This window comes from Gallus gallus, chromosome 4 (genome assembly GCF_016699485.2).
Source record: "Gallus gallus isolate bGalGal1 chromosome 4, bGalGal1.mat.broiler.GRCg7b, whole genome shotgun sequence".
NCBI classification, from domain to species: Eukaryota; Metazoa; Chordata; class Aves; order Galliformes; family Phasianidae; genus Gallus; species Gallus gallus.
In genome coordinates, this window is record NC_052535.1 from 82,230,603 (window position 1) to 82,249,984 (window position 19,382).

General features: G+C 38.6%; 1 protein-coding gene across 6 annotated transcripts in view; it reads left to right on the plus strand.

The window, feature by feature from the left end:
* ZFYVE28 (zinc finger FYVE-type containing 28) overlaps positions 1–19,382 on the plus strand; it is a 142,915-nt gene that overhangs the window by 77,521 nt on the left and 46,012 nt on the right. For 5 of the 6 annotated variants that reach the window (XM_004936224.5, XM_040699328.2, XM_015286015.4 and 2 more), the window contains exons 3-6: positions 10,286–10,423; positions 13,085–13,287; positions 14,995–15,084; positions 16,505–16,594. In XM_004936224.5, the coding sequence (XP_004936281.1) occupies positions 10,286–10,423; positions 13,085–13,287; positions 14,995–15,084; positions 16,505–16,594 (521 nt within the window). Of the gene's footprint in view, positions 1–10,285; positions 10,424–13,084; positions 13,288–14,994; positions 15,085–16,504; positions 16,595–16,721; positions 16,786–19,382 lie in introns of those variants that run through there. The other variant, XM_040699329.2, reaches the window with a different exon arrangement.

Here is a 19,382-nt window from a genome sequence, read left to right on the forward strand (position 1 = left end):
AGTAGTTCAGTCATAACTCCTAGTTCCTTCTGCATTGAAAAGGTGCAATCTGTGTCTTCCTCAGACTTGTGCTTTAGAAAGAATGTGGGTTAGCTCATTGTGGCATAATGTTCTAAAATGATTGGTGCAGACTTTACAACAGTCATTTAATTATAGTTTCTCAAAGTACTACATGTTTTAGTAAGTTAGGAACACTTCAGAGAAGATGGAGAAGGTTGATATGTAAACAGCTTATGATGAGCCTAGGTTTATTTATTGGAGAGCAGGCAGCAGATGGTAGACTTTGTTCCTGCAAGCTTTTGCACTACTTGTACGCATGAAAACTTGGAACACCTTGGAAAACAAATATTTGTATGAAATGAATTATGCGGGATGAATGCTCTGTTGGTTTAAGAATGCTCACTTTCTCACATATCTGCTTCTGCTGGATTTTCACTTCTCACACAAAATAGTATCGCTTCCTTTAAAAGCAGTGGTGAGATAAACAGCAGTGGTATTACCCCAGTACGTAGTCCTTCCCAATACTGCAGTAGTGCTTCCTGTTCAGAGGAGGGGCAGGAGGGAGGAAAACAGCAGTTGTGCTCTTGGTGTTGCTGCACGGGGTACTCCATCTATGTTTTTGGTTCAGCCCCGTGAGTAAGTTTTCAATTCTCGAGGTATGTGTGGATGAAATTTACTGTAGCAAATACCAACCAGCAGATATTTGTATTCTGTGATTTTTCAGTTGCCCCAGGGATAAAACAGCAAAGTGATCATTCTTAGACTGCAAAGCTCAGTGAATTGATCTGCGTAAATACAAGAGGCATTGAGATAAACTGTCATATTGACCCAATCTCTCTTAATTTTTTTCTGTTAGATCTGGTGTAGTCTCAGAAACGTTCAAAGGATGAATTCTATCAGGCTCATGTAGTAATGTTTACTTCAGATTTTCACAATAGCTGGGTTAAAAAAGTATTCTACTGTTTTTGTGCATTCCTGCAAACCAGTGGCCTCGGGGTCTGCGTTGTTGATTATTTGTGCTTCTGTAGGGGTTTTGCAAATTTGCCTGGAAAATAATTTAACCCTCTAAATGGAATGAGAAGGGCTCCCTCGGTAGATCTAATTAACATATCTGTGGTTGTCTGACTTATTCTGCAATGCAAATAAGAGCCTAAAAGCACATCATATTTTATAATTGAGAATATCAAATTCCAAGTGCGTTTCTCAACAGGCAGCATTCTCTTTCTGTAATTTATTTTACAAGGAAATTGGTCATGTTAAATATTACTGACAGTGGAAATGTTCACGAGCCTGAAAACTCAGTTTTAGAATAGATACCTGCAAAGTTTTGGGCTCTGTAGTTTTGAGTAGAGCTATAGCTGGATACAGCTGTGTGGCTGGTGGCTGATGTCATACCGTACTAGCCTGGATATGTGGCTGAGTGTGAACAAACAAGTTAAACTTCATTTTAAAAGTATTTACTGAAATGTGGATTTTGGTGTTATAGCGTGTGGTTCCTTTAGGCCGTAATTCCAGGAGCCGTTGACAGTGCCACTATAATGGTTTTCCATCCCCAGCTCACACAATTCTTGTTCCTATCCCTGCACTTTAGCATGGTAAAGCCTCAGAGCAGAGCTTCATGTTAGAAGTGATCTAAACTGATTAGAGCCTGTGTTGCTATTCCAGAAGGCAGCCTTGTCTCTCTTCTTCCCATAGCAGTCCGTCTGTCCCAGGAAGCAAGTTTTTGTTCCAGCAGGGATGGAGCAAACTCAGAGGTGGGATGAATCTGCCCGGAAGCCTGCTTGTAGCCAGATCTTTGGGGTTGCATTCCCAACAAAACTGATGTGCTGTACGTGTGGTTGTGCAATGATATGAAATTGCTGATGTGCAGCTGGATGAATATCCACAGGCAGGAGTGGAGAAGAGGGGTGGTTGCATAGATCCTTATCCAGTTTAAATAAGCTGCGGCTAGCTTTAGACTGTTAAGAAGCCACATTTTCACCTGTGCTGATGCAAATATTTGCAGTGTCATCCCATGAACTTTACCAGGGAAATGACCTGGATTACTGTGGATCAGTGCACTGAACCCCTTCACATATGCCCTGTGTACAAGGAAGCTGCCAGTGCTGATAAGACTGCCTGGTTCAGGCTGGAGATAAGAGTGAGAGCTGCAAAGTGGGTGAGATAAGAGCTAGGCTTCCCGAGCTGGCATTGCTACCTGTCAGCTTATATCGCAGAATGGCCTTATGCTGTTTGCTGCTCATCTTTAAAAACTGACTAATCTGAAGGTGTCTTATCTGAAAACTTCAAGTGGTATGACAGCCAGGGATCTCTAGGACAGGCCGTTTATTCTTTATTTTATCTGAATTGTATCCATGCTGATGAAAAAACAGTGTTTAAAATGAAAGTCAGCTTTAATGAATATCTCTTGGTGAAGAAGATACCTGTGAAGAGCTGTTAAATAACTCATAGGACGATGGTGTCATAGTGAATTGGCAGCGAATTATACTAATTGTATTCATTAACATTCTTGACAAGTGCAAACTGGGAGTATGTGCTGTAATCATTGTGAACAGTGAGGCAATTCAGAGGTGTGACATTTTCATGTTTGATTGCATCTGTCCACAGAAGAACATTTTCCTCTAGAATTAGACAGAAATAGATACCGTTAAATGAGACAAGTTAGACTAAAGCTTTAAGAAACTCTCCATTGGATTCTGAGACCTTGCGACTGAGTAGAAGTTGGCAAGAATCTATTTCTTATGTTATTTTGTTAAATGATATAAAGGTTAAACAGCATGACTTGAGCCTGGAGTACTTTTAGAAGAAGCAATGGCCAAGTGTTTCTGGTCTGTTCAATTTGCAACCCTTGAGACAAAGTATTAGTGATGTTAGTGGAGGTCAGTGAAAGAGACAGCCGGGCAATTTTTGAGCTATAGGGAAGAAATGAACTTAAAGAAATTGAAAATCTTTGCCTTAGTTTTCCCAAGGTTTAGAAACTGTAGATAATAAGGATATTTTTTTGAACAGCGGAGGGGAAAAGTAGGAATCCAAGGCAGAATCGCTCCATCAAATAGAACTGGAACATTCGGGTATTCATTGATCTGTGATAAGGATGGACTCGTGGTATCCTGATTTGTACCTGTTTGTGAGTTTACATAAAGTATAATAGAGCTGGTGGGCTCTAGAGAAATTCCCACAGGCACTATATTTAAGAGATTTGGTACAGATTTTTTCTATAAGGAGAGACTGAAGGAACCTGGGCTGTTTAGTCTGGGGAAAAGGAGGCTGAGGGGAGACCTTATTGCTCTCTTCCAATAACTGGAAGGTGCTTACAGCAGAGTGGGGTTGGTCTCACTGGTGACAGGTGACAGGTTGAGGGGAAATGACCTCAAGTTGCACCAGGGTAAGTTTAGGTTGGATATCAGGAAACACTTTTTTACAGAAAGGGTTGTTAAGCACTGGAATAGGCTCCCCAGGGAGGTGGTGGAGTCACCATCCCTGGATGTGTTTGAGAGCCGTTTGGATGTGGTGCTCAGGGACATGATTTAGTGGAGGGTTGTTAGTTAGGGTAGTATGGTTAGGTTGTGGTTGGACTCGATGATCTTTAAGGTCCTTTCCAACCTGAGGGATTCTATGATTCTGTGATTTAGGAAACTCAGAAATTGATGTCAGGACTGGGCAGTTGACTGATAAGAAAGTGAGCCTAGCCTTGTTCAGAGAAAATTGTTCTCTTTTATACTTTGAATTGATTTGAAGTAGCAACAGGGTCAGTAAAAAAAAAAAAAAAAAAAAAAAAAAAAAAAAAAGACTGAAAATAAAACAGATAAAACAGAGAAGCATTTCTTGATTAATTGGTGAGATCAAGATTATCCCTAAATTTCAGAAAATGAATGCTTGTGCTGCATTGTTTGTATCTGATAAAAGATTATTTTTTTTCTGTAGAGTTTCATCTTGTTATTCAATAATTTATCACAATATTTCTTATTTCATTACTCTTAGTATCAGAAAGGTTGCAGTTATTCGGTTGTACAACTAAAGCAGGCCATGTCTGCAGATTTCACATTTGCTTCTCTTTTTCTTTCCCCAGCAGTTAAGTTACCAGCAGAGTGATACAACTGGGTGAAGAACAAATGTGCAGCAATAAGCTTTTTTAAATTAGAAAATAAAATAATTGTCCTTTCTATGCTTTCTTTGTTTAGCTGCTTTTCTTCTTTGTTGGGAATCGTTTGGTGGTTTGCGTTATTTTTGACTACGGAATGATGAGCGAGGAGGCTGGAAAATACATAATGCTTGGCCAGAAGTGGGGTCATCTATATAACTCCATCAGTAACCAAGGGACTCTCTTCCCTTTCTGTTTTTTGACCGATATTTGGTCTTATGTAGGGAGGTTAATATTTTATTTTTGCTTGGAATAAAGAGTTGCAGGAGCATTTACCAGAGGTGACAGTAAGTCATGATGATGTGTTCCTTATTCTGCTGTTGGCCTCTGCTGCTGAGTACCTTTGAAGCAGTACTCAGAAGCAGATACCAACTTTAATGCTCTTGAGAGATCCTTCAGTGCGTTTTCAGGCATTTTCGAGGTTGCTGTGCTACACAGGAAACCTGGTAATGTTTATTCTAGCACATGCCCATGTTCAGAGGGAATTATTCCTCTGTTGCTATGAAACTGCATAAAAGGGGATGCTGAAGTACCAGTTTACTTACTGGGTTGTTTTCAGGTGTCTTTTATTACAAGACAAACCTTGTAGAGTCTTTATGGAAAAAGCTCAAGTAGTTATTAAACTGTTTTAAGAGCGTGTCTCTATCCGCAGTGCTTATCTAGTAATACCTTGTTTTACTGTGTACAGAGTTACATTTTCCCTTCTTGGTGAAGGAAGGCTTGGCCAAAAAGCTCTGTGCTGAGAGCCCAGTTCTTCAGTACAAGTTCAGGTGTGCTTCATTTCAGTTAAGGCTGTCATGTCTGTTATTAACTAATGGCTTGTTGGTGTGGAGAAGTAAAACAGGTGGCTTTCTTTCTTTCTTTTTTTTTTTTCTTATGGGGAACGCTGAAATCTTCTGAGATCTGAAAATGTTCTTTGCAAAGGGAGGATGCCCTGAAATGATGCGTTACTTAATGTAGGCTTTCAAGTTGGTGGTAGTTAGGAACATCCCTTTTGTAAATGGTGATTTCTCTTGTACTTACTGAGAGCTGTATTTGGATGGGTAGCATGAAAAGAGGGAAATTAAGTCCACGATTAGGTCTTTGTGTTAAAGGCAGACTCTCAGAGCAGATTTAAGCTATAAATATAAATGTAATCCATTGGAAGAACGCATGCTGGCTTAGTGAAAATGTTGTTTTAGTCTGGAAATAAATAAATGTTGGTTAAAAAAAAGTGTTGAGGCTGTGATCAAACATCTGTGGCTTCTCCTGTTTGAAAATTGGTGCCCATTTTCACCAGCTCACATGCATCAATCACTCCACTCGGAGATGTAATTCTTCAGTGTATGCATAATAAATTGGAGCACATAAAGGAGATAAGATCAACATTTAAATAAACCCGTGTTATTTGGAGTGTGCTGTGCCCTCATAAGGATATGCCATCAAGGCAGTTTGGGAAGAGAAGCTTTGCTGCAGTTCAACACAGACTGCAGCAATTGTTGCTGCTGGGGTGGAGAGATACAGTATTTAAATTGCTAGAGATCTCAGCTGTCTTTCAGTCATGGTGAATTTTTGAAGCATTTTACAGTTGTGGGGTTAAGTTAGCTACTGTATGAAATTGAGGAACGTTTGAGGTTACTTTTAGAAAGGGGAACATCTAGAAGTCAGTAGTGAGAAATAATTATGAAGCTCATCAAACAAAAAAGGGACCGAAAGCATGACCTTTGACAGACAAAACGGGTGGAGGGAAAGCACTGAAACTTGTTTCTGTGTGGACAGAGACTGTGATCACTGAATCGGGCTGGCAGAGACCCTGTGGGGTTCTGAAGCCAGAATGTGGGTGTCCTCTGAAGTCTTGTTACTTTACTTACAAAGCACACCTCATTTGTTGTGCTTTGCTTAGAGTAAGCCATAAAAACCTGAGTGCCAGCTAATTCCTTAAATTAGAGCAGAATCTTCCTGTATGTTCCTTTATGTAATTTCTGTTTATGAATCACTTCTCTTCATCAGCAACACGCTGTTGAAGTCGTCTGCAACTTAACGTCAAGCCAGAAAAAGCAGCAGGAATTTTGAAGGATGTATTCCAATGAAGATGCTAAAAACACTGTCTGTTGAGCTCATGGTAATATTATCAGACTGTGTTACCATGGCTAGATACTACGAGAATTCAGATAATGGAGAACAAAGAGGTTCTTAGCAACACAGGAAGCTGCTTTCGTCTTGTAGAGGATCTCAAGAAAATTATATTAAATTTAATGGCATGGAGGGGCAGCACAGATTTTATCAAGGATAAGTGCGGAAGGTTAGATAAGTCTGCCTTTCATTGATAGAAGCATACCTTTTAGACCATAGCTAAGACGCAGTTATTAGCTCTTCTTTTTGTACCTATTCAAAGGCTAATGCAGTGGTTACTGTTGGCTTTTCGCTCTGATTTTTGAGTATACGGCCAATTATTGCTGGGCCAAAAATAAACCAACTTTTTGTCCTCTACTGCGGCTAACTGCATTCACTGTCCCTCTGCTGCTCATCATATTTCCTATCAAAATAAATATAAACAAATGTTCTTCATTACAGGAAGCACCCAGTTCTGTTTTCCAGGAAATGCAGAACTTGGAAGAAATCCCAAAAGCAGCGCTGTCCATTGTGCTGCTGGAAAGCCTGAAGAGAGCAGCTGTAACAGAAGTGCTCATCCCTGTATGCAAATGATCCAGCAGATAACAGATAAAGCCACCAAAGGATACATTAACATCCGGAGGCTTTTATGTAGAAAGATGGATCAAGTGAAAGATTTACGACTTCAATTCCAACTAATTGATTTCTGTTGCTTAAATTAGAGCAAAACCTCCATGCTGCCATGTATCTGAACCCATTCATTCGCTTACAAAGCAGAATGCTGTAATTAACTAAATTGAATGTTTCTTGAAGCTCTTTTAAAGAAAAGACTAATTTGCTTACAATGCATTGGCTCGTCTGTCTAAATTGGCTGGCATTCTTCCAGTTTCAAAGCAGCTGAGATTTGAAATCATTATAATAGCGAGTGTTCTAAATTTCCCATTTAGATTTCTCTGCTCTGGGTGTCATAAGAAGAAGGAATGGAAGAGGGACAGAATCTGGTGGAGAACAGTATTAGTTTTTTTCTCCCTGTAGTAGGATAAAACAAACACTATAGAGAGAGAGAATTTGTGAAATTACACATCTCGAAGCAGCAAGACCAGTTTACTTCATAGAATTGTCTCAACACTCACACACTAAATATTTAAGTTCTATCAAACATTACTTTTTTAATCTTCCAGTATCACCAGTAGATTAGGAAGGGAAAGGTGCTCATCTCTTTAATCGTGTTTTTCATGTTGCTTTTTGTCCCAGTGAGCAGCTGCCCATGTGAAGCCAGGTAAATCTAAGTATGCATTATATTAAACCCTAACTACTAATGGTTTAACTTATTAGTACTATGCAGATAACAAATAAGTCGTATTTTTGTTTTTGCTTTTTTTGTTTTTTTCTATCTTAAACCTATTGTGGAAACATGGCATATATGGAGATGTGATGACAGAACTTGGGTGGTGTTTTACAGCAGAAGCATCTGTCAACTCTAGGAATACCTGAAGGAACGGAAAACACATCAAATGCCATTTACACAGTAAACAAATGATGTACTGAAGAACTGGAGTATATCTCTTTGTAAAAATGCGGTTATCTTTGTTGCATATTACTGCTCTCAGTTACAATATCTGATCTGTGCATTAAGGTACAAAATTTCATGATGGCTGTAATTGGTTCCTGAGATGATTTAGCTGGAAACTTAGGGGTTTTTTTTTCCTAATATTAAGAAAAGAAAAACACACAAATATGAGGCCTGCACTCCATTTGCATAAAGCTGTCTTTGATGTATCAGGAATTTTAAGTCAGAATGTAGCTGATTATGAAATGGGAGCTCTGTCTGTCCTGTTGCTTTAGAATAAGATAGCGTTTGAAAAGGAGCATGTTAAAGTTAAATAACTATTTAAATAAGCAATCTGGAAAGGCTTTTCAGTATGGACCTCACTATCCTCTTCTGTGCAGCTTCTTAGAAAACAAGAAATGGGAAACTGCACTTTCTCATCTTCAGGTTTGGTGCCAAGTAAAATGAGTTGGAATATCGTGTCCTAAGCTAAAATCAAACTGGATTATTTAAACTGATACCAATCAGATTCAAATGCAATTCTTTTCTGAGTTCCCTGCTTTTAATATTCATTAACACATTTTCTGCAGCTTTTGTAAAAATTCAGTTGGTAGGGTTACTTTTAATACTGAATTGATACAGAGATTAAAAGAGCTTTGCAAACTTGTACCAATACCCTGAAAACAGAAATCTTGCTTTTTTTATTCTGGTGTGCCAACTTCTGTTGCTCTGGTGCTATTATGGGAGCTACAGACAAAGCACCTGAACTTGAAATAAATCAGTTGTAACTGATTTAAAATACATCACGAGTGACTTGTGACTTTCTCCAATTTATAGGTTATAATCCTCAGTTCTATTCTTTGCTCTGTTACCTTGAAAAGGGAAATAAATGGTTTAGTAGCTGATTTCCTTATGGGACCTGCATTCAAAATATTTTGGTTTCCAAGCTAGATGTTGCCTGTATTATGATGTGGGAAAAGTACTACCTAGAAGGAATTAAGAAATTGCATTTCTACCGATTCTATTATCTACATCTGTATTATATAGAACAGAGAAGGAGGAAGAGAAGGGAGGAAGGAAAATAGTGACTTGCCATTAGTCTGCCTTTGTCACCCTGACACTACCTATTAATTTGCATATAATCCATTCTGATTTACCCAGAGGAGGGCAGGCGGTGGCAGGCTGCTGCTGCTTCAGCAAGTGGCCAAGAATGCCAGTGCTGAGCATGGTGTGAGCGTCTTCATTCAACAGCCTGAGATGAAAGGGGTCCTGAAGAATCATTGAGCCCTGCACTGGAATTACAGAAAATATAGACTTTTTTTTTTTTTTTTTTTTTTTTACTTAAGTGTAGGTTTTGTTTTTTCTCAGTGGGGAACGAAGGAAAGAGGCAGCTTTATTTAAAATTCCTGTCCTCTGTTATTTTGTTTAAGCGCAGAGGAAGATACAGCAGCGAAGCGAGCTCCCAAAGCAATCCTGCCTGTTAAACAGTTCTATACATGACAGATTTGTTTTTATTTGCTTGAAAGTATTTTAACTAGAATGTGAATTCTGTAAATAGTGCAAAAAGCCCGAGACAAACAAAGCGTCTTTATAATGAAAGCACTCAGCCTTCCCTGTGCGCTGAATCTACCTTTATTATGGTAATTAAATTCCTTGCAGTGCCCAGAAGGGTTGTGTGAAAATTATCTTCTCAAGTAAATGAATACAGATGATTTTCTGCATATCAAGAAGCTGGTTAGAGCACTTTGTTCTTTGTCCTGTTCCAGAGGTAGGTTAGAGCCATTACTAAGCACTTTCTAATTAGTGCTGTGTCCCCACATCCTCCTGGATGGTCTGGGAGGCACAGAGGTGTGCCAGCTTTTACCCACTGGGGACTGGAGTGGAGAAACCTCCTCGTTTCTATATCTGGGACAAACTCAAGGCTACTCAACCCTGACGATCACAGCATAAGTCAATTTCTTACGGCTCCAGGGCACTCTGTAGGGCATTCTTTTCAGGAAGAATGGAACGCACGTCACTGGGGCTGCTGAGAGGAAATGAAAGAAATCTAATTTACTTGTACTTCTAGCTCATCTACCACTATCTTGCAGATAGATAGACGGAGGTATTAAGAAGGTTTTTAAGTCATTCCTCCTCATCAGAAGTCCCACTAAAGTATCCAAAGTTAAGTGAAGTGAGTCTGAGAAGCTATTAGAAAACTAGAAGAAGTCGATTCCCACCCTTCCTTTTGGGTGGTCCTGCATGGAGCCAGGGGCTGAACTCCATGATCCTTATAGGTCCCCTCCATCCCAGAGTATTCTGTAATTCTACAGTTCCTTCCAAGCAATATTCTGCTTTTCTTCTCCAGAGGGGATGCTCTGTGTGCATGCATGTGATGACCTTATAGGTTGCATACTGCATTTTTACCTTGCTTATTTGGAGTCTCACTAATAAATTCAATTAATTTTTTTTTTAAATGGGATCTCTTTGGAACAACTTATATGTTATCTTGTGTTTTATTTCAGGATAATGTTTTGAACATCATAAATCAAATCATGGATGAATGCATTCCTCACGAACGGGCCAACCGAGATTTTTGTGTTAAGTTTCCAGAAGAAATACGCCATGACAACCTTGCAGGACAGCTTTGGTTTGGAGCAGAAGTAAGTCTGTTGTATTTCTTTTACTTGGGGTTAATGGACAAATTTTTGTTGTATAAAGCTTGCAGTTGGAATTTAACATATACCCTGTGACTTCTTTGAAGATGGTCAATCTAGCTACAGAGTGATGGAAACAGATCTTTGAGACCTTGCTGTGGATGCACAGTGGAAGGGGATTCTTTCACTATGGCTTTGTTATTAGGGACAGATTTGTTTTCGTAATTCTTTGCTGTTGATATGACCACCTTATAAAAATGGTTCTTTTTTTTAATTAGCATCTGATTTGTATTCTTTATAAATTTTATCCAGATAGACCATCTCACCTCTCATGCTTTTGAAAGCCTTAGAAGCAAAGGGATATAAGGAAATTTTCTCAGGAGAAAAGTTCTCCTGCAAACATAAGTGTATGCTGTCATTTTCTTTTGATATGTATGTTATGCTAAAGCATAACATTAACTCATTAAACATGCAGAACTTTGTTCTGCTGACATTTATTGCACTTAATGTACTTGTTCTGTAGGAAAATACGATGGGTTCTGTGCAAAACATTCAACATTTCCTTCTCTTACCTGGTTTCTCTCAAAGACCTACTTCCACAGCATCCTATAGGAGCAAGGGGTTTTATAATGAATAAGCCACAATTATATTAATCAAGGGAAGCCTGAAGAATTAGAAAAAAGGATGTGGTATGTAAGGTGCTTATTCATTAATAGTGATATCTATTAGCTAAAAAAATCACTATGACATCTTTATGATAAATTTACTATCTTCAGGTCTGCTAGCCTTGAGGTGACTTTAAGCACAGTGCATTTGTTAAGGTGGAGGGGAAGTAGTCTAGGCATCTCAGCACAGAGCAGCACCTTATGTTATTTTCAGCTTTGCATCTTTTCTACTTGAAGCAATCCCTCAGCTCCTGTTGTAACCATTTTTTTTTCCTCTACCAGTGCCTCCTTTCCTTTTATAGTATATGATCTATATCAGCAAATCCTGTCTTGTTGTGTCCAATATATCCCTGTGTGTTCTGTTTCTGAAGATTTCTTTGGCAGTTGTTAACTGTGGGCTCCTTTGGGTTGGGGTTGTCCTGGGTGGAATTTACAAAAGGAATTTGCAGCATCAGTGCTTTATAATCCTGTGTTCAGCAGTGAAAGCAGCAGTTTTTCTTCATGTTAAGATGTGACCTTAGCTACATTCATCCAGATGGCACCCAGCTCAGTTTTAAAACGCTGAGGATGTCTGCTACATTGACTGAGTAGCCCTTCCTTGGTAGTTAGAGAGAATAAAATGGGGTAATTCCTTATAAAACCTTTCACAGAATCACAGAATGGTCCAGGTCCAGGTTGGAAGGGACCTCAAGGATCGTCAATCTCCAAGTCACCACTCCCCCCCCCCCAGGGACTTTCAAGGCCACCTTTCATATTGAAACCCTGTGAATCCCGTAATCTTTTTCTCTTCTAAGGGACTAACACACTGGGATTGCAGAAACAAGCAGGAAAAATCTCAATGAAGGTAGTAACTTCTCTTTGAGTGCATAAATGTGGAAAATGCCTGTGGGAATCACTGAGATAACCACTATCTTCTAGGAGAAAAAAATCTTCCTCCCAAAGCTCATACTTGTAATCTTTCCAATGCAAACTTTCATTGTGGTCTGAGCTGTCCTATTGGTTTCAGAGATGTAATGTATGCAGTGCTGACGTTACACATAGCACTCGTGTCCTGTCAGTGTTGACACTTTCAGTCATCAGGCTAAGAGTATTGGCAGATAAGAGTTATCTTGTTTTGCTTTGGATCAAAAGAAGTAACAACACAATCAGTTCTGAGTACCCGTAAAGCACAAATGAGGCTGCTGAACAACTGCTGGGACTGCACCTCCTCCATCCAGAGCTGCAGAAATGGTCCCTCCACGGAGTGCAGAGGGGAGGAGCAGTGACACAGAGCTGCAGAGAGGGATTTGAAAACAATAAAATGTGTATTCAGACTAAAACAAACCTCTACATTTTCAGTTAAAGAAAATATTTCTGTTAACACAGCTTGGAGAACCTATGTCTGTGCTTCTTGTCTTCTAATCTGTGTTTTAACCTGTAAGGGAACAAAACCAAGAGCAAAGATTATTAAATAACTTATTCTTAGTAGCATGACTTTTATTATTGGGGGGGCAAAAAAAATTTTGTTAACATGTTCAAGTAAATGTATACATTCAGTGGCTCTGAGCTGGTCAGAGGAAGGAATCTCTTAAGCAGAAGTTCTTTCCTTTTTGTAAGGATAGATCTGTTTTACAAATGGAAGCAGTCCAGCCTGAATTTAAGCAGTCCAATTGATCATACTTTGTCTGCGTTCATGTCCCTGTTCTGCAAGCAATCCATGCACACACCAGGGATACATTCTACTGCAGGTTTCCTCGTTAGTCGGAGAAGAGCTTTCTGTAAGTTCATCTGCTGACCTGCCTCTCAGTCTCGTGTCTCCTTGACTGAACTGCTCCCTGACCATTTGGGTGAGGTCTTAGGACTCTCGGCATATCAGTTTTAAGTCTTTGAGTTATTTAATAGTTAGCAACAAATGAGGCTAAGCCCTGCCCCTGGTCAAAGTATCAAATATCTCATCTTCTGCTTTTGTTAACATAAAATTGACTCTGTAAAAAACATTTTCTCTCTCAATGTGTTTTCATAGTGTTTGGCTGCTGGTTCTATTATTATGAATCGGGAAATTGAGAGTATGGCGATGAGACCATTGGCCAAGGATCTGACCCGCAGCCTGGAGGAGGTTAGAAACATCATACGTGACCAGGCCTTACGAGATTTGAACCTCTACACTGAAAAAATGAAAGATTCACTCAAGCATTTTGATGTCCTTTTTGCTGAATTTGAATTAAGGTAACTGATCCAAAGTAAATGCATTGAGAACATTTCCCTGGCTGCTGTCACTGTTGCCTGCTTTTTGTTTTTGGAGGCTGGCTGTTTTGTTCTGTCTTCTTTTTCTAGGAAAAAAAAATCTAATTTTTTATCATGGAGTTGAGTTCTTCAGTAATGTGTTATATTGTTATATTTTTCTCTTCCACTGTAGCAATAATAGAAAATTAAATAGCTTTTTAGCAGTCGGCATTTGCTTTCTGCAAGTCAACTGTAATCTTCCATTTGCATGCTGGCATATGGCATTTGAGGGAGGTTATCCAAAACACAAAAGGAAGCCATAAATCTCTTCCCATAATGTTTTCTTTGTCAGAGGAGAGGTGACAAATAAGAGACATTAAAAAAATATTTATGATAACAAACACTCCAGAGATTATGAGATTTTGTTCCCTCTCATGCTAAGAGATAAAAGTGGGATGTACTCTGAATTTAAGAAGGCAAATTGAAATCTGATGAAGGAAATGCTTTTACACATGAGCCATAATTAAAGTCAAGAACGCATTGATTTAAAAGCTTGTGATAGAATTATGGCTTGAAGGTTTATGGCAAAAATAAAAATAATTGCTTCTGGGGTGAGAAAAATAACTCCTTATTGGGTTAAAGATCCTATTTGAGTCTTGTATTGCGCTGCATGGTTTAAGCCAGCTTCCTGCATGTATCCTAGAAGTATGGGATGCTGGAATAGTTAGAGACAGGATCCTGGACAAGAATATCTATAGATCTGATCTAATACAGCAGTTCCTGTCTCTAGCAGATCAGTTTTTCTTATAATTGGATACCGTCTTAATTTTTTCTTAGGAATAATCCCCAGAATGTCCTGTTTTCTGTTGCTGTTTGTTCTTCCTCAGTGTTTGTAAACTCTTTTATTTTACTCATTTATTTTATTCAGAGAACTATAAATATGTTGTTATATTGGAAAACACTGAAGTCACTGATTGAAAACATTTTTTTAAGTGTGACCTTCATGCAGACACAATTGAGAATCAGTAGCTGATTCCGGACGATGCTCAGTTTTTGACCTGTTCAAACCTGTGTACATACAGCAGTTTTATTTGCCAGTGTTTTCCAAGACAGCTTTTCTCCTTCCTACGTTATGTGTAGTCCTCAAATGGCTGTTTGGGTAATATAACAGAAAACCACTTCCTTCTACTGGTGTTTCTTGCCTCGTCCATTAGGGCTTCTGCATGTAATTCCACATAGAAATGAGGCCAACTTTTTAAGTCTCCTAAATTGTGTCTCTGCTGACTAAATGAATTTCACTAATACAATTTCAACTGAAACCTTTCTAGATAAAATATGTATTTTAGGTTTTTTTCTCTCCATGAAATGCAGTGTCAACTCTTCTATTGTCAAGATGTGGTACTAAAGATCTTTGTAGGACCTGTCTCCCTGTGCCACAGAGTAGGAAGTTCCAATTGTGTGATGTGTATAATTATATGTATAAATTACTTCTGAGTTCTATTACCTCAGCGTGCATTAAGTAAATCAGCTGCATTTCATATAGCTTCTTACCCTGTGCAGTTTTTGTAATGAGTGCTCTCCAATACAAAGTGGTTTAGGAAATGTTATATTTCTGCAGTGATTTGGCCTAGGTTTGTTTTTACTTATGGTCTGAATTGGTGGTAAATCATGTAAAAAAGTTGTACACTGACTATTTTATATTCTTCATAGTTATGTGTCGGCTATGGTACCTGTGAAGTCACCAAAAGAATATTATGTACAGCAAGAGGTAATCGTGCTTTTTTGTGAAACTGTGGAAAGGTAAGCAATCCAATGAATTCCTGGGTGTTCATTTCAGTGCTTCATAGCATCGACACATTCGGCTTTCAATCTGAACTTTACCAGTAGCCTTTAAGAAGCATCATAAAAGTATCAGCTAAATGCTTTCCTAGCAAGTATCCAACTACAGACTTAAAAAGTATTACGCATGCTTGCCAGGTACAAGTGTTTTCTTTTGGTTATGAAAGAAAAGGTAATAATCTTATGATATTTTTGGTGTGGCTAGTTGTAGGTGTGTCAACAAAGAGTAAGCATTTAAGTGGGCTAAATCTGTTTAAGACATCAACAATTAATGATAATTCAGTCAAGAATGTGTGGGGAGATTATTCAAATCATGAAACTCTTGTGATTTACATGAAGAACTTGTAAAGATTCTTGAAAACCCTATGAGGACTGGAGCCTAGCATCTATGCATATGGTGTGGTTGAGATTTGATCGAGGAATTGGTAGAGTACAGAGTACACTTTCGCAATCTTTAGATAGCACCAAGATCAGAGGTGTTTTAGGCATTTTAGAAGAAAGGATTACAACTGAAAGTGTTTGCAACAAATATAAATGCCACATATTTGCCCACTCAGAGAAAAACTGTGGCTTGCCTTCTGTAGCTTTTGATAATCTGGCAGTGGACTGTAGGAAAGAATGTGGAAGTTGTAGTTAGCCACGTATCAGATAAGTCCATCTAGTGCTAGCGCCAAGCAAGCTGTGGTCATTTTATTGTCTTTGGGAATAGAAATATTGACAAAGAAGAAGAGAAAGCTGTTAATTCCATTCTGCTCAGGAACAACTCTATCAGCTGGAGCAGTGTGCCATTTGGGTGTCATCTTTCAGAGTTATGTAGACAAATTTAGGAAACTTATAAAGCAATTAAGAAACTATGAAGAAACTAGAAACTTAGAAAATCTCATCAAGTTGAAAAGCCTTAAAAAATTAAAAAATGGGGTTTCAGTCCTGAAGGGGTCTTAAGATACTTGAAGAGTTATTAGGGAATGATAAGGAGTTCTGATAACTTATCATCTGTTGCCTTGTATAACTTCTTTTAGTTATGTCTGTAAGCTTAGTGTGTTTTGACCTTAAAGATTTTAGCAAATTTTAATCAAAATGAAAAGAAATACTTCCTGTTTTTTTTAGAAACATTTTGCTTGCAAGCCCATAACCACCAGTATTTTCCAGTAACAAGTGAAAACAGTCCTGAAGTAGTGAATAAGAAGGGAAAGTGGCATAAGAATTATTTTGGTTTTGAATAACCTTAAAAGCTTTACATGTTGAAATATTTTTTTTCCTTATATTATTTTTTACCGTGGAGACTGCAGCAGTCATTTGGGCTTACTTCACAACATTATTTTCAGATTTTTTTCTTCTTGAAATGGTTTCTCTTACTAAATCAATTTATTCTTCTGCTTAGAGCCTTAAGGCTTGGATACCTCACTCAAGATATGATTGATGACTATGAACCAGCTTTAATGTTTACTATTCCAAGATTAGCCATTGTATGGTAAGTAATTCTGTTAAGTATTTTGCTCCACTTCTGTTTACTAACAAAATGATTTAAGATTTAGAAAAATTGGCTCCAAATTTTGACATATTTTCTTTCAATTGAGTTTTCTTGCATTTTCTTACAGAAAAAGAGGATTTTTATTTAAGAAGAGTCATTGCCAGTTTATTGTAGAAGGCCAAGAGCAAAAAGAAAGAGAAGAAGAGGTGGGCTATAGAAAGCAGGGCACTAGAACTACTGGTTAGTTATCTTCAAGAAAAGAATTAGTAATTGAGTGATGAATCAAGAACATCAGTATATAGAATGTCATGTTGTCAAAAAAGATCTTTTTGAAAGCAGATATTCTGTCACTCAAAAATAATGTAGCTTAAGGATATAAGTTCTGAAAAACAAACATACTTATTAGTTATTGTGGTTTTTTTCTTAATTAGTCAAGATCTGATAGGAATTGTCATAACAAGCTGAGTACATTTTGACCAGTGAGTCCTTTCAAATCTCTTGCAAGGAAAGTATTAATAAGTATAAACTGTTGTATGAATTTGTACCCTGTATTGACCATTCTGACAACTGAATTAAAACAGATTTTTTGCTTCTCACAGTTTTTTCAAGATTGATCAGGTCAAATGCATTTTTCCTAATGAGTGTTCCTGATTTAATAAGACAGCAGTTTCTCTGGCATAAAGCTAGTACGTTTTAGATGTTTTACCACTGGGAATGTTTTAAAGTTAGCTAATAGAAGCAGTATAGGAGTAGTATAGTAGTAGTAGGGAAATAAGGAGTCTCAAAACCTGAGTGTAGTGTTCTGGACTTCAGCAATTCTGATTTTGTTCCACGGTACGACTAGTTTCAAGCTTTGATTCAGAATTCCTTCAAAGGTATCAAAGAGAGACCTTTTCACAATCATTTTTTGTAGTGCTGTAGCCCTTTTCTATTTCTTATATTCTCTTATTTCTTCTTTGAATTAAGCTCTAAAGAAAGTGAACCTAGAAGCTGACGAAAGAATGATGTTTTGTCTGCTTGAAGTTCAGCAGTAGCAGTCTCTAGCTTCTGCTCAGAAAGAAGGGAAGTTCAGGCAGAACATTGCCACATGAGTCAGTGGTAACTGTGTTGTTTTGGGTCAGTCTTCTTGTTGAAGCTCATAAAGCTTAAAATAAAAATAAAAAAGTATGTATCCTTGGTAACAGGATAATCTGTCTTAAGACACAAACACACTCAAAAAAAACTTGCAAAAGAAGCAAATTGCTTCTTGCTTCCACTTCTCCTCCCTCCCTGCTCCTAACCTCAGAGCACCAGCCCCCAGAAGAAGGTTTATCAGGTTCAGTAGTCTGATTTCTTGAACTTTGTTACCTTGACAATTCTGAATTTTTCGATGGCCATCTTCCAGCCTGATGGAAGACTACAGTACTATCCTGGTACCAGGGCATGGGCCAGACTCTAAGTTTATAAACAGAAGACAAAGAGCAGTATTTCTCAGATGGTAAACAGAGTGCAAGTGGTCTTTTTAAAATTTTTTTTTAAATGCTTCAGTGGGTTTTGTATTACTTGTGGCAAAAGCATTGCTGCTGTATCTTAGAAAGCTTTAGGTGTCTGTGCAAGGTGCTTGCTAGTGAACAGGTGAGCAGAAAACACCAAGACATGAAAAGAATCGAAAGTTGGGCAGGGAGGAACCCGATGAGATTTAACAAGAGGAAGTGTAGAGTCTTGCACCTGGGGAGGAATAACCTCATGCATCAGTATAGGTTAAGGGATGACCTGCTGGAGAGGAGCCCTGTGGAGAAGGACCTGAGGGTCCTGTTGGACAACAGGTTGGCCATGAGCCAGCAGTGTGCCCTGGTGGCCAAGAAGGCCAATGGTATCCTGGGGTGCAATAAAAAGAGTGTGGCCAGCAGATCAAGGGAGGTTATGCTCCCCCCATACTCTGCCCCAGTGAGGCTACATTTAGACTACTGTGTCCAGTTCTGGACTCTCCCGTTCAAAAAAGACAGGGATCTCCTAGAAGGAGTCCAGTGGAGGGCCACAAAGATGATTAAGGGCCTGGAGCATATCCTGTATGAGGAAAGGCTGAGTAACCTGGATCTGTTCAGCCAAGGGAAAAGAAGACTGAGAGGACAACTGATAAATGTTTATAAATGTCTAAAGGGAGGTGAGAGGCAAATGGATGAGACCGGGCTCTTCTTGGTGGTGTGTAGCAACAGGACAAGGAGCAATGCCCTAAAACCTGAACACAGGAAGCTCTGTACTAACATGCGGAGGAACTTATTAGCAGTGAGGGTGACAGAGCACTGTAACAAGCTATCCAGAGAGGTTGTGGAGTCTCCTTCTATGAAGATATTCAAGACCCAGCTGGATGCCTACCTGTGCAACCTATTGTGGGGTATCTGTTTTAGCAGGGGTTTGAACTCAATAGTCTCTTGAGATTCCTTCCAGTTCCTACAATTCAGTGAATCTGCGATATGTAATCTAGAGAGTGAGAGCAGAACCCATTTGCGTTTGAGAAGTAAGTTATTTTTGCAGTGAGCAGAGGATTAAATAATTAAGAGCAACAGGCATGATGTTGGTGGGATCCACTCTCTCAGCCAGTATGGCAGATGGGTTTTGTCACTACTAGTGTAGAGTTTTCTATCACAACTAGTTACGTATTTTCAGTGAAGTACACACATTTATTTGGGATCATGAACTGACCTTTTCACGGGGAAATTTTACAAGTACAGAGTTCATTCAGAAGCATGGCATTATCAGAATGTGTTCTATGCAACTTAACATGTGGCTTTTGTACTTCCTGTTACTA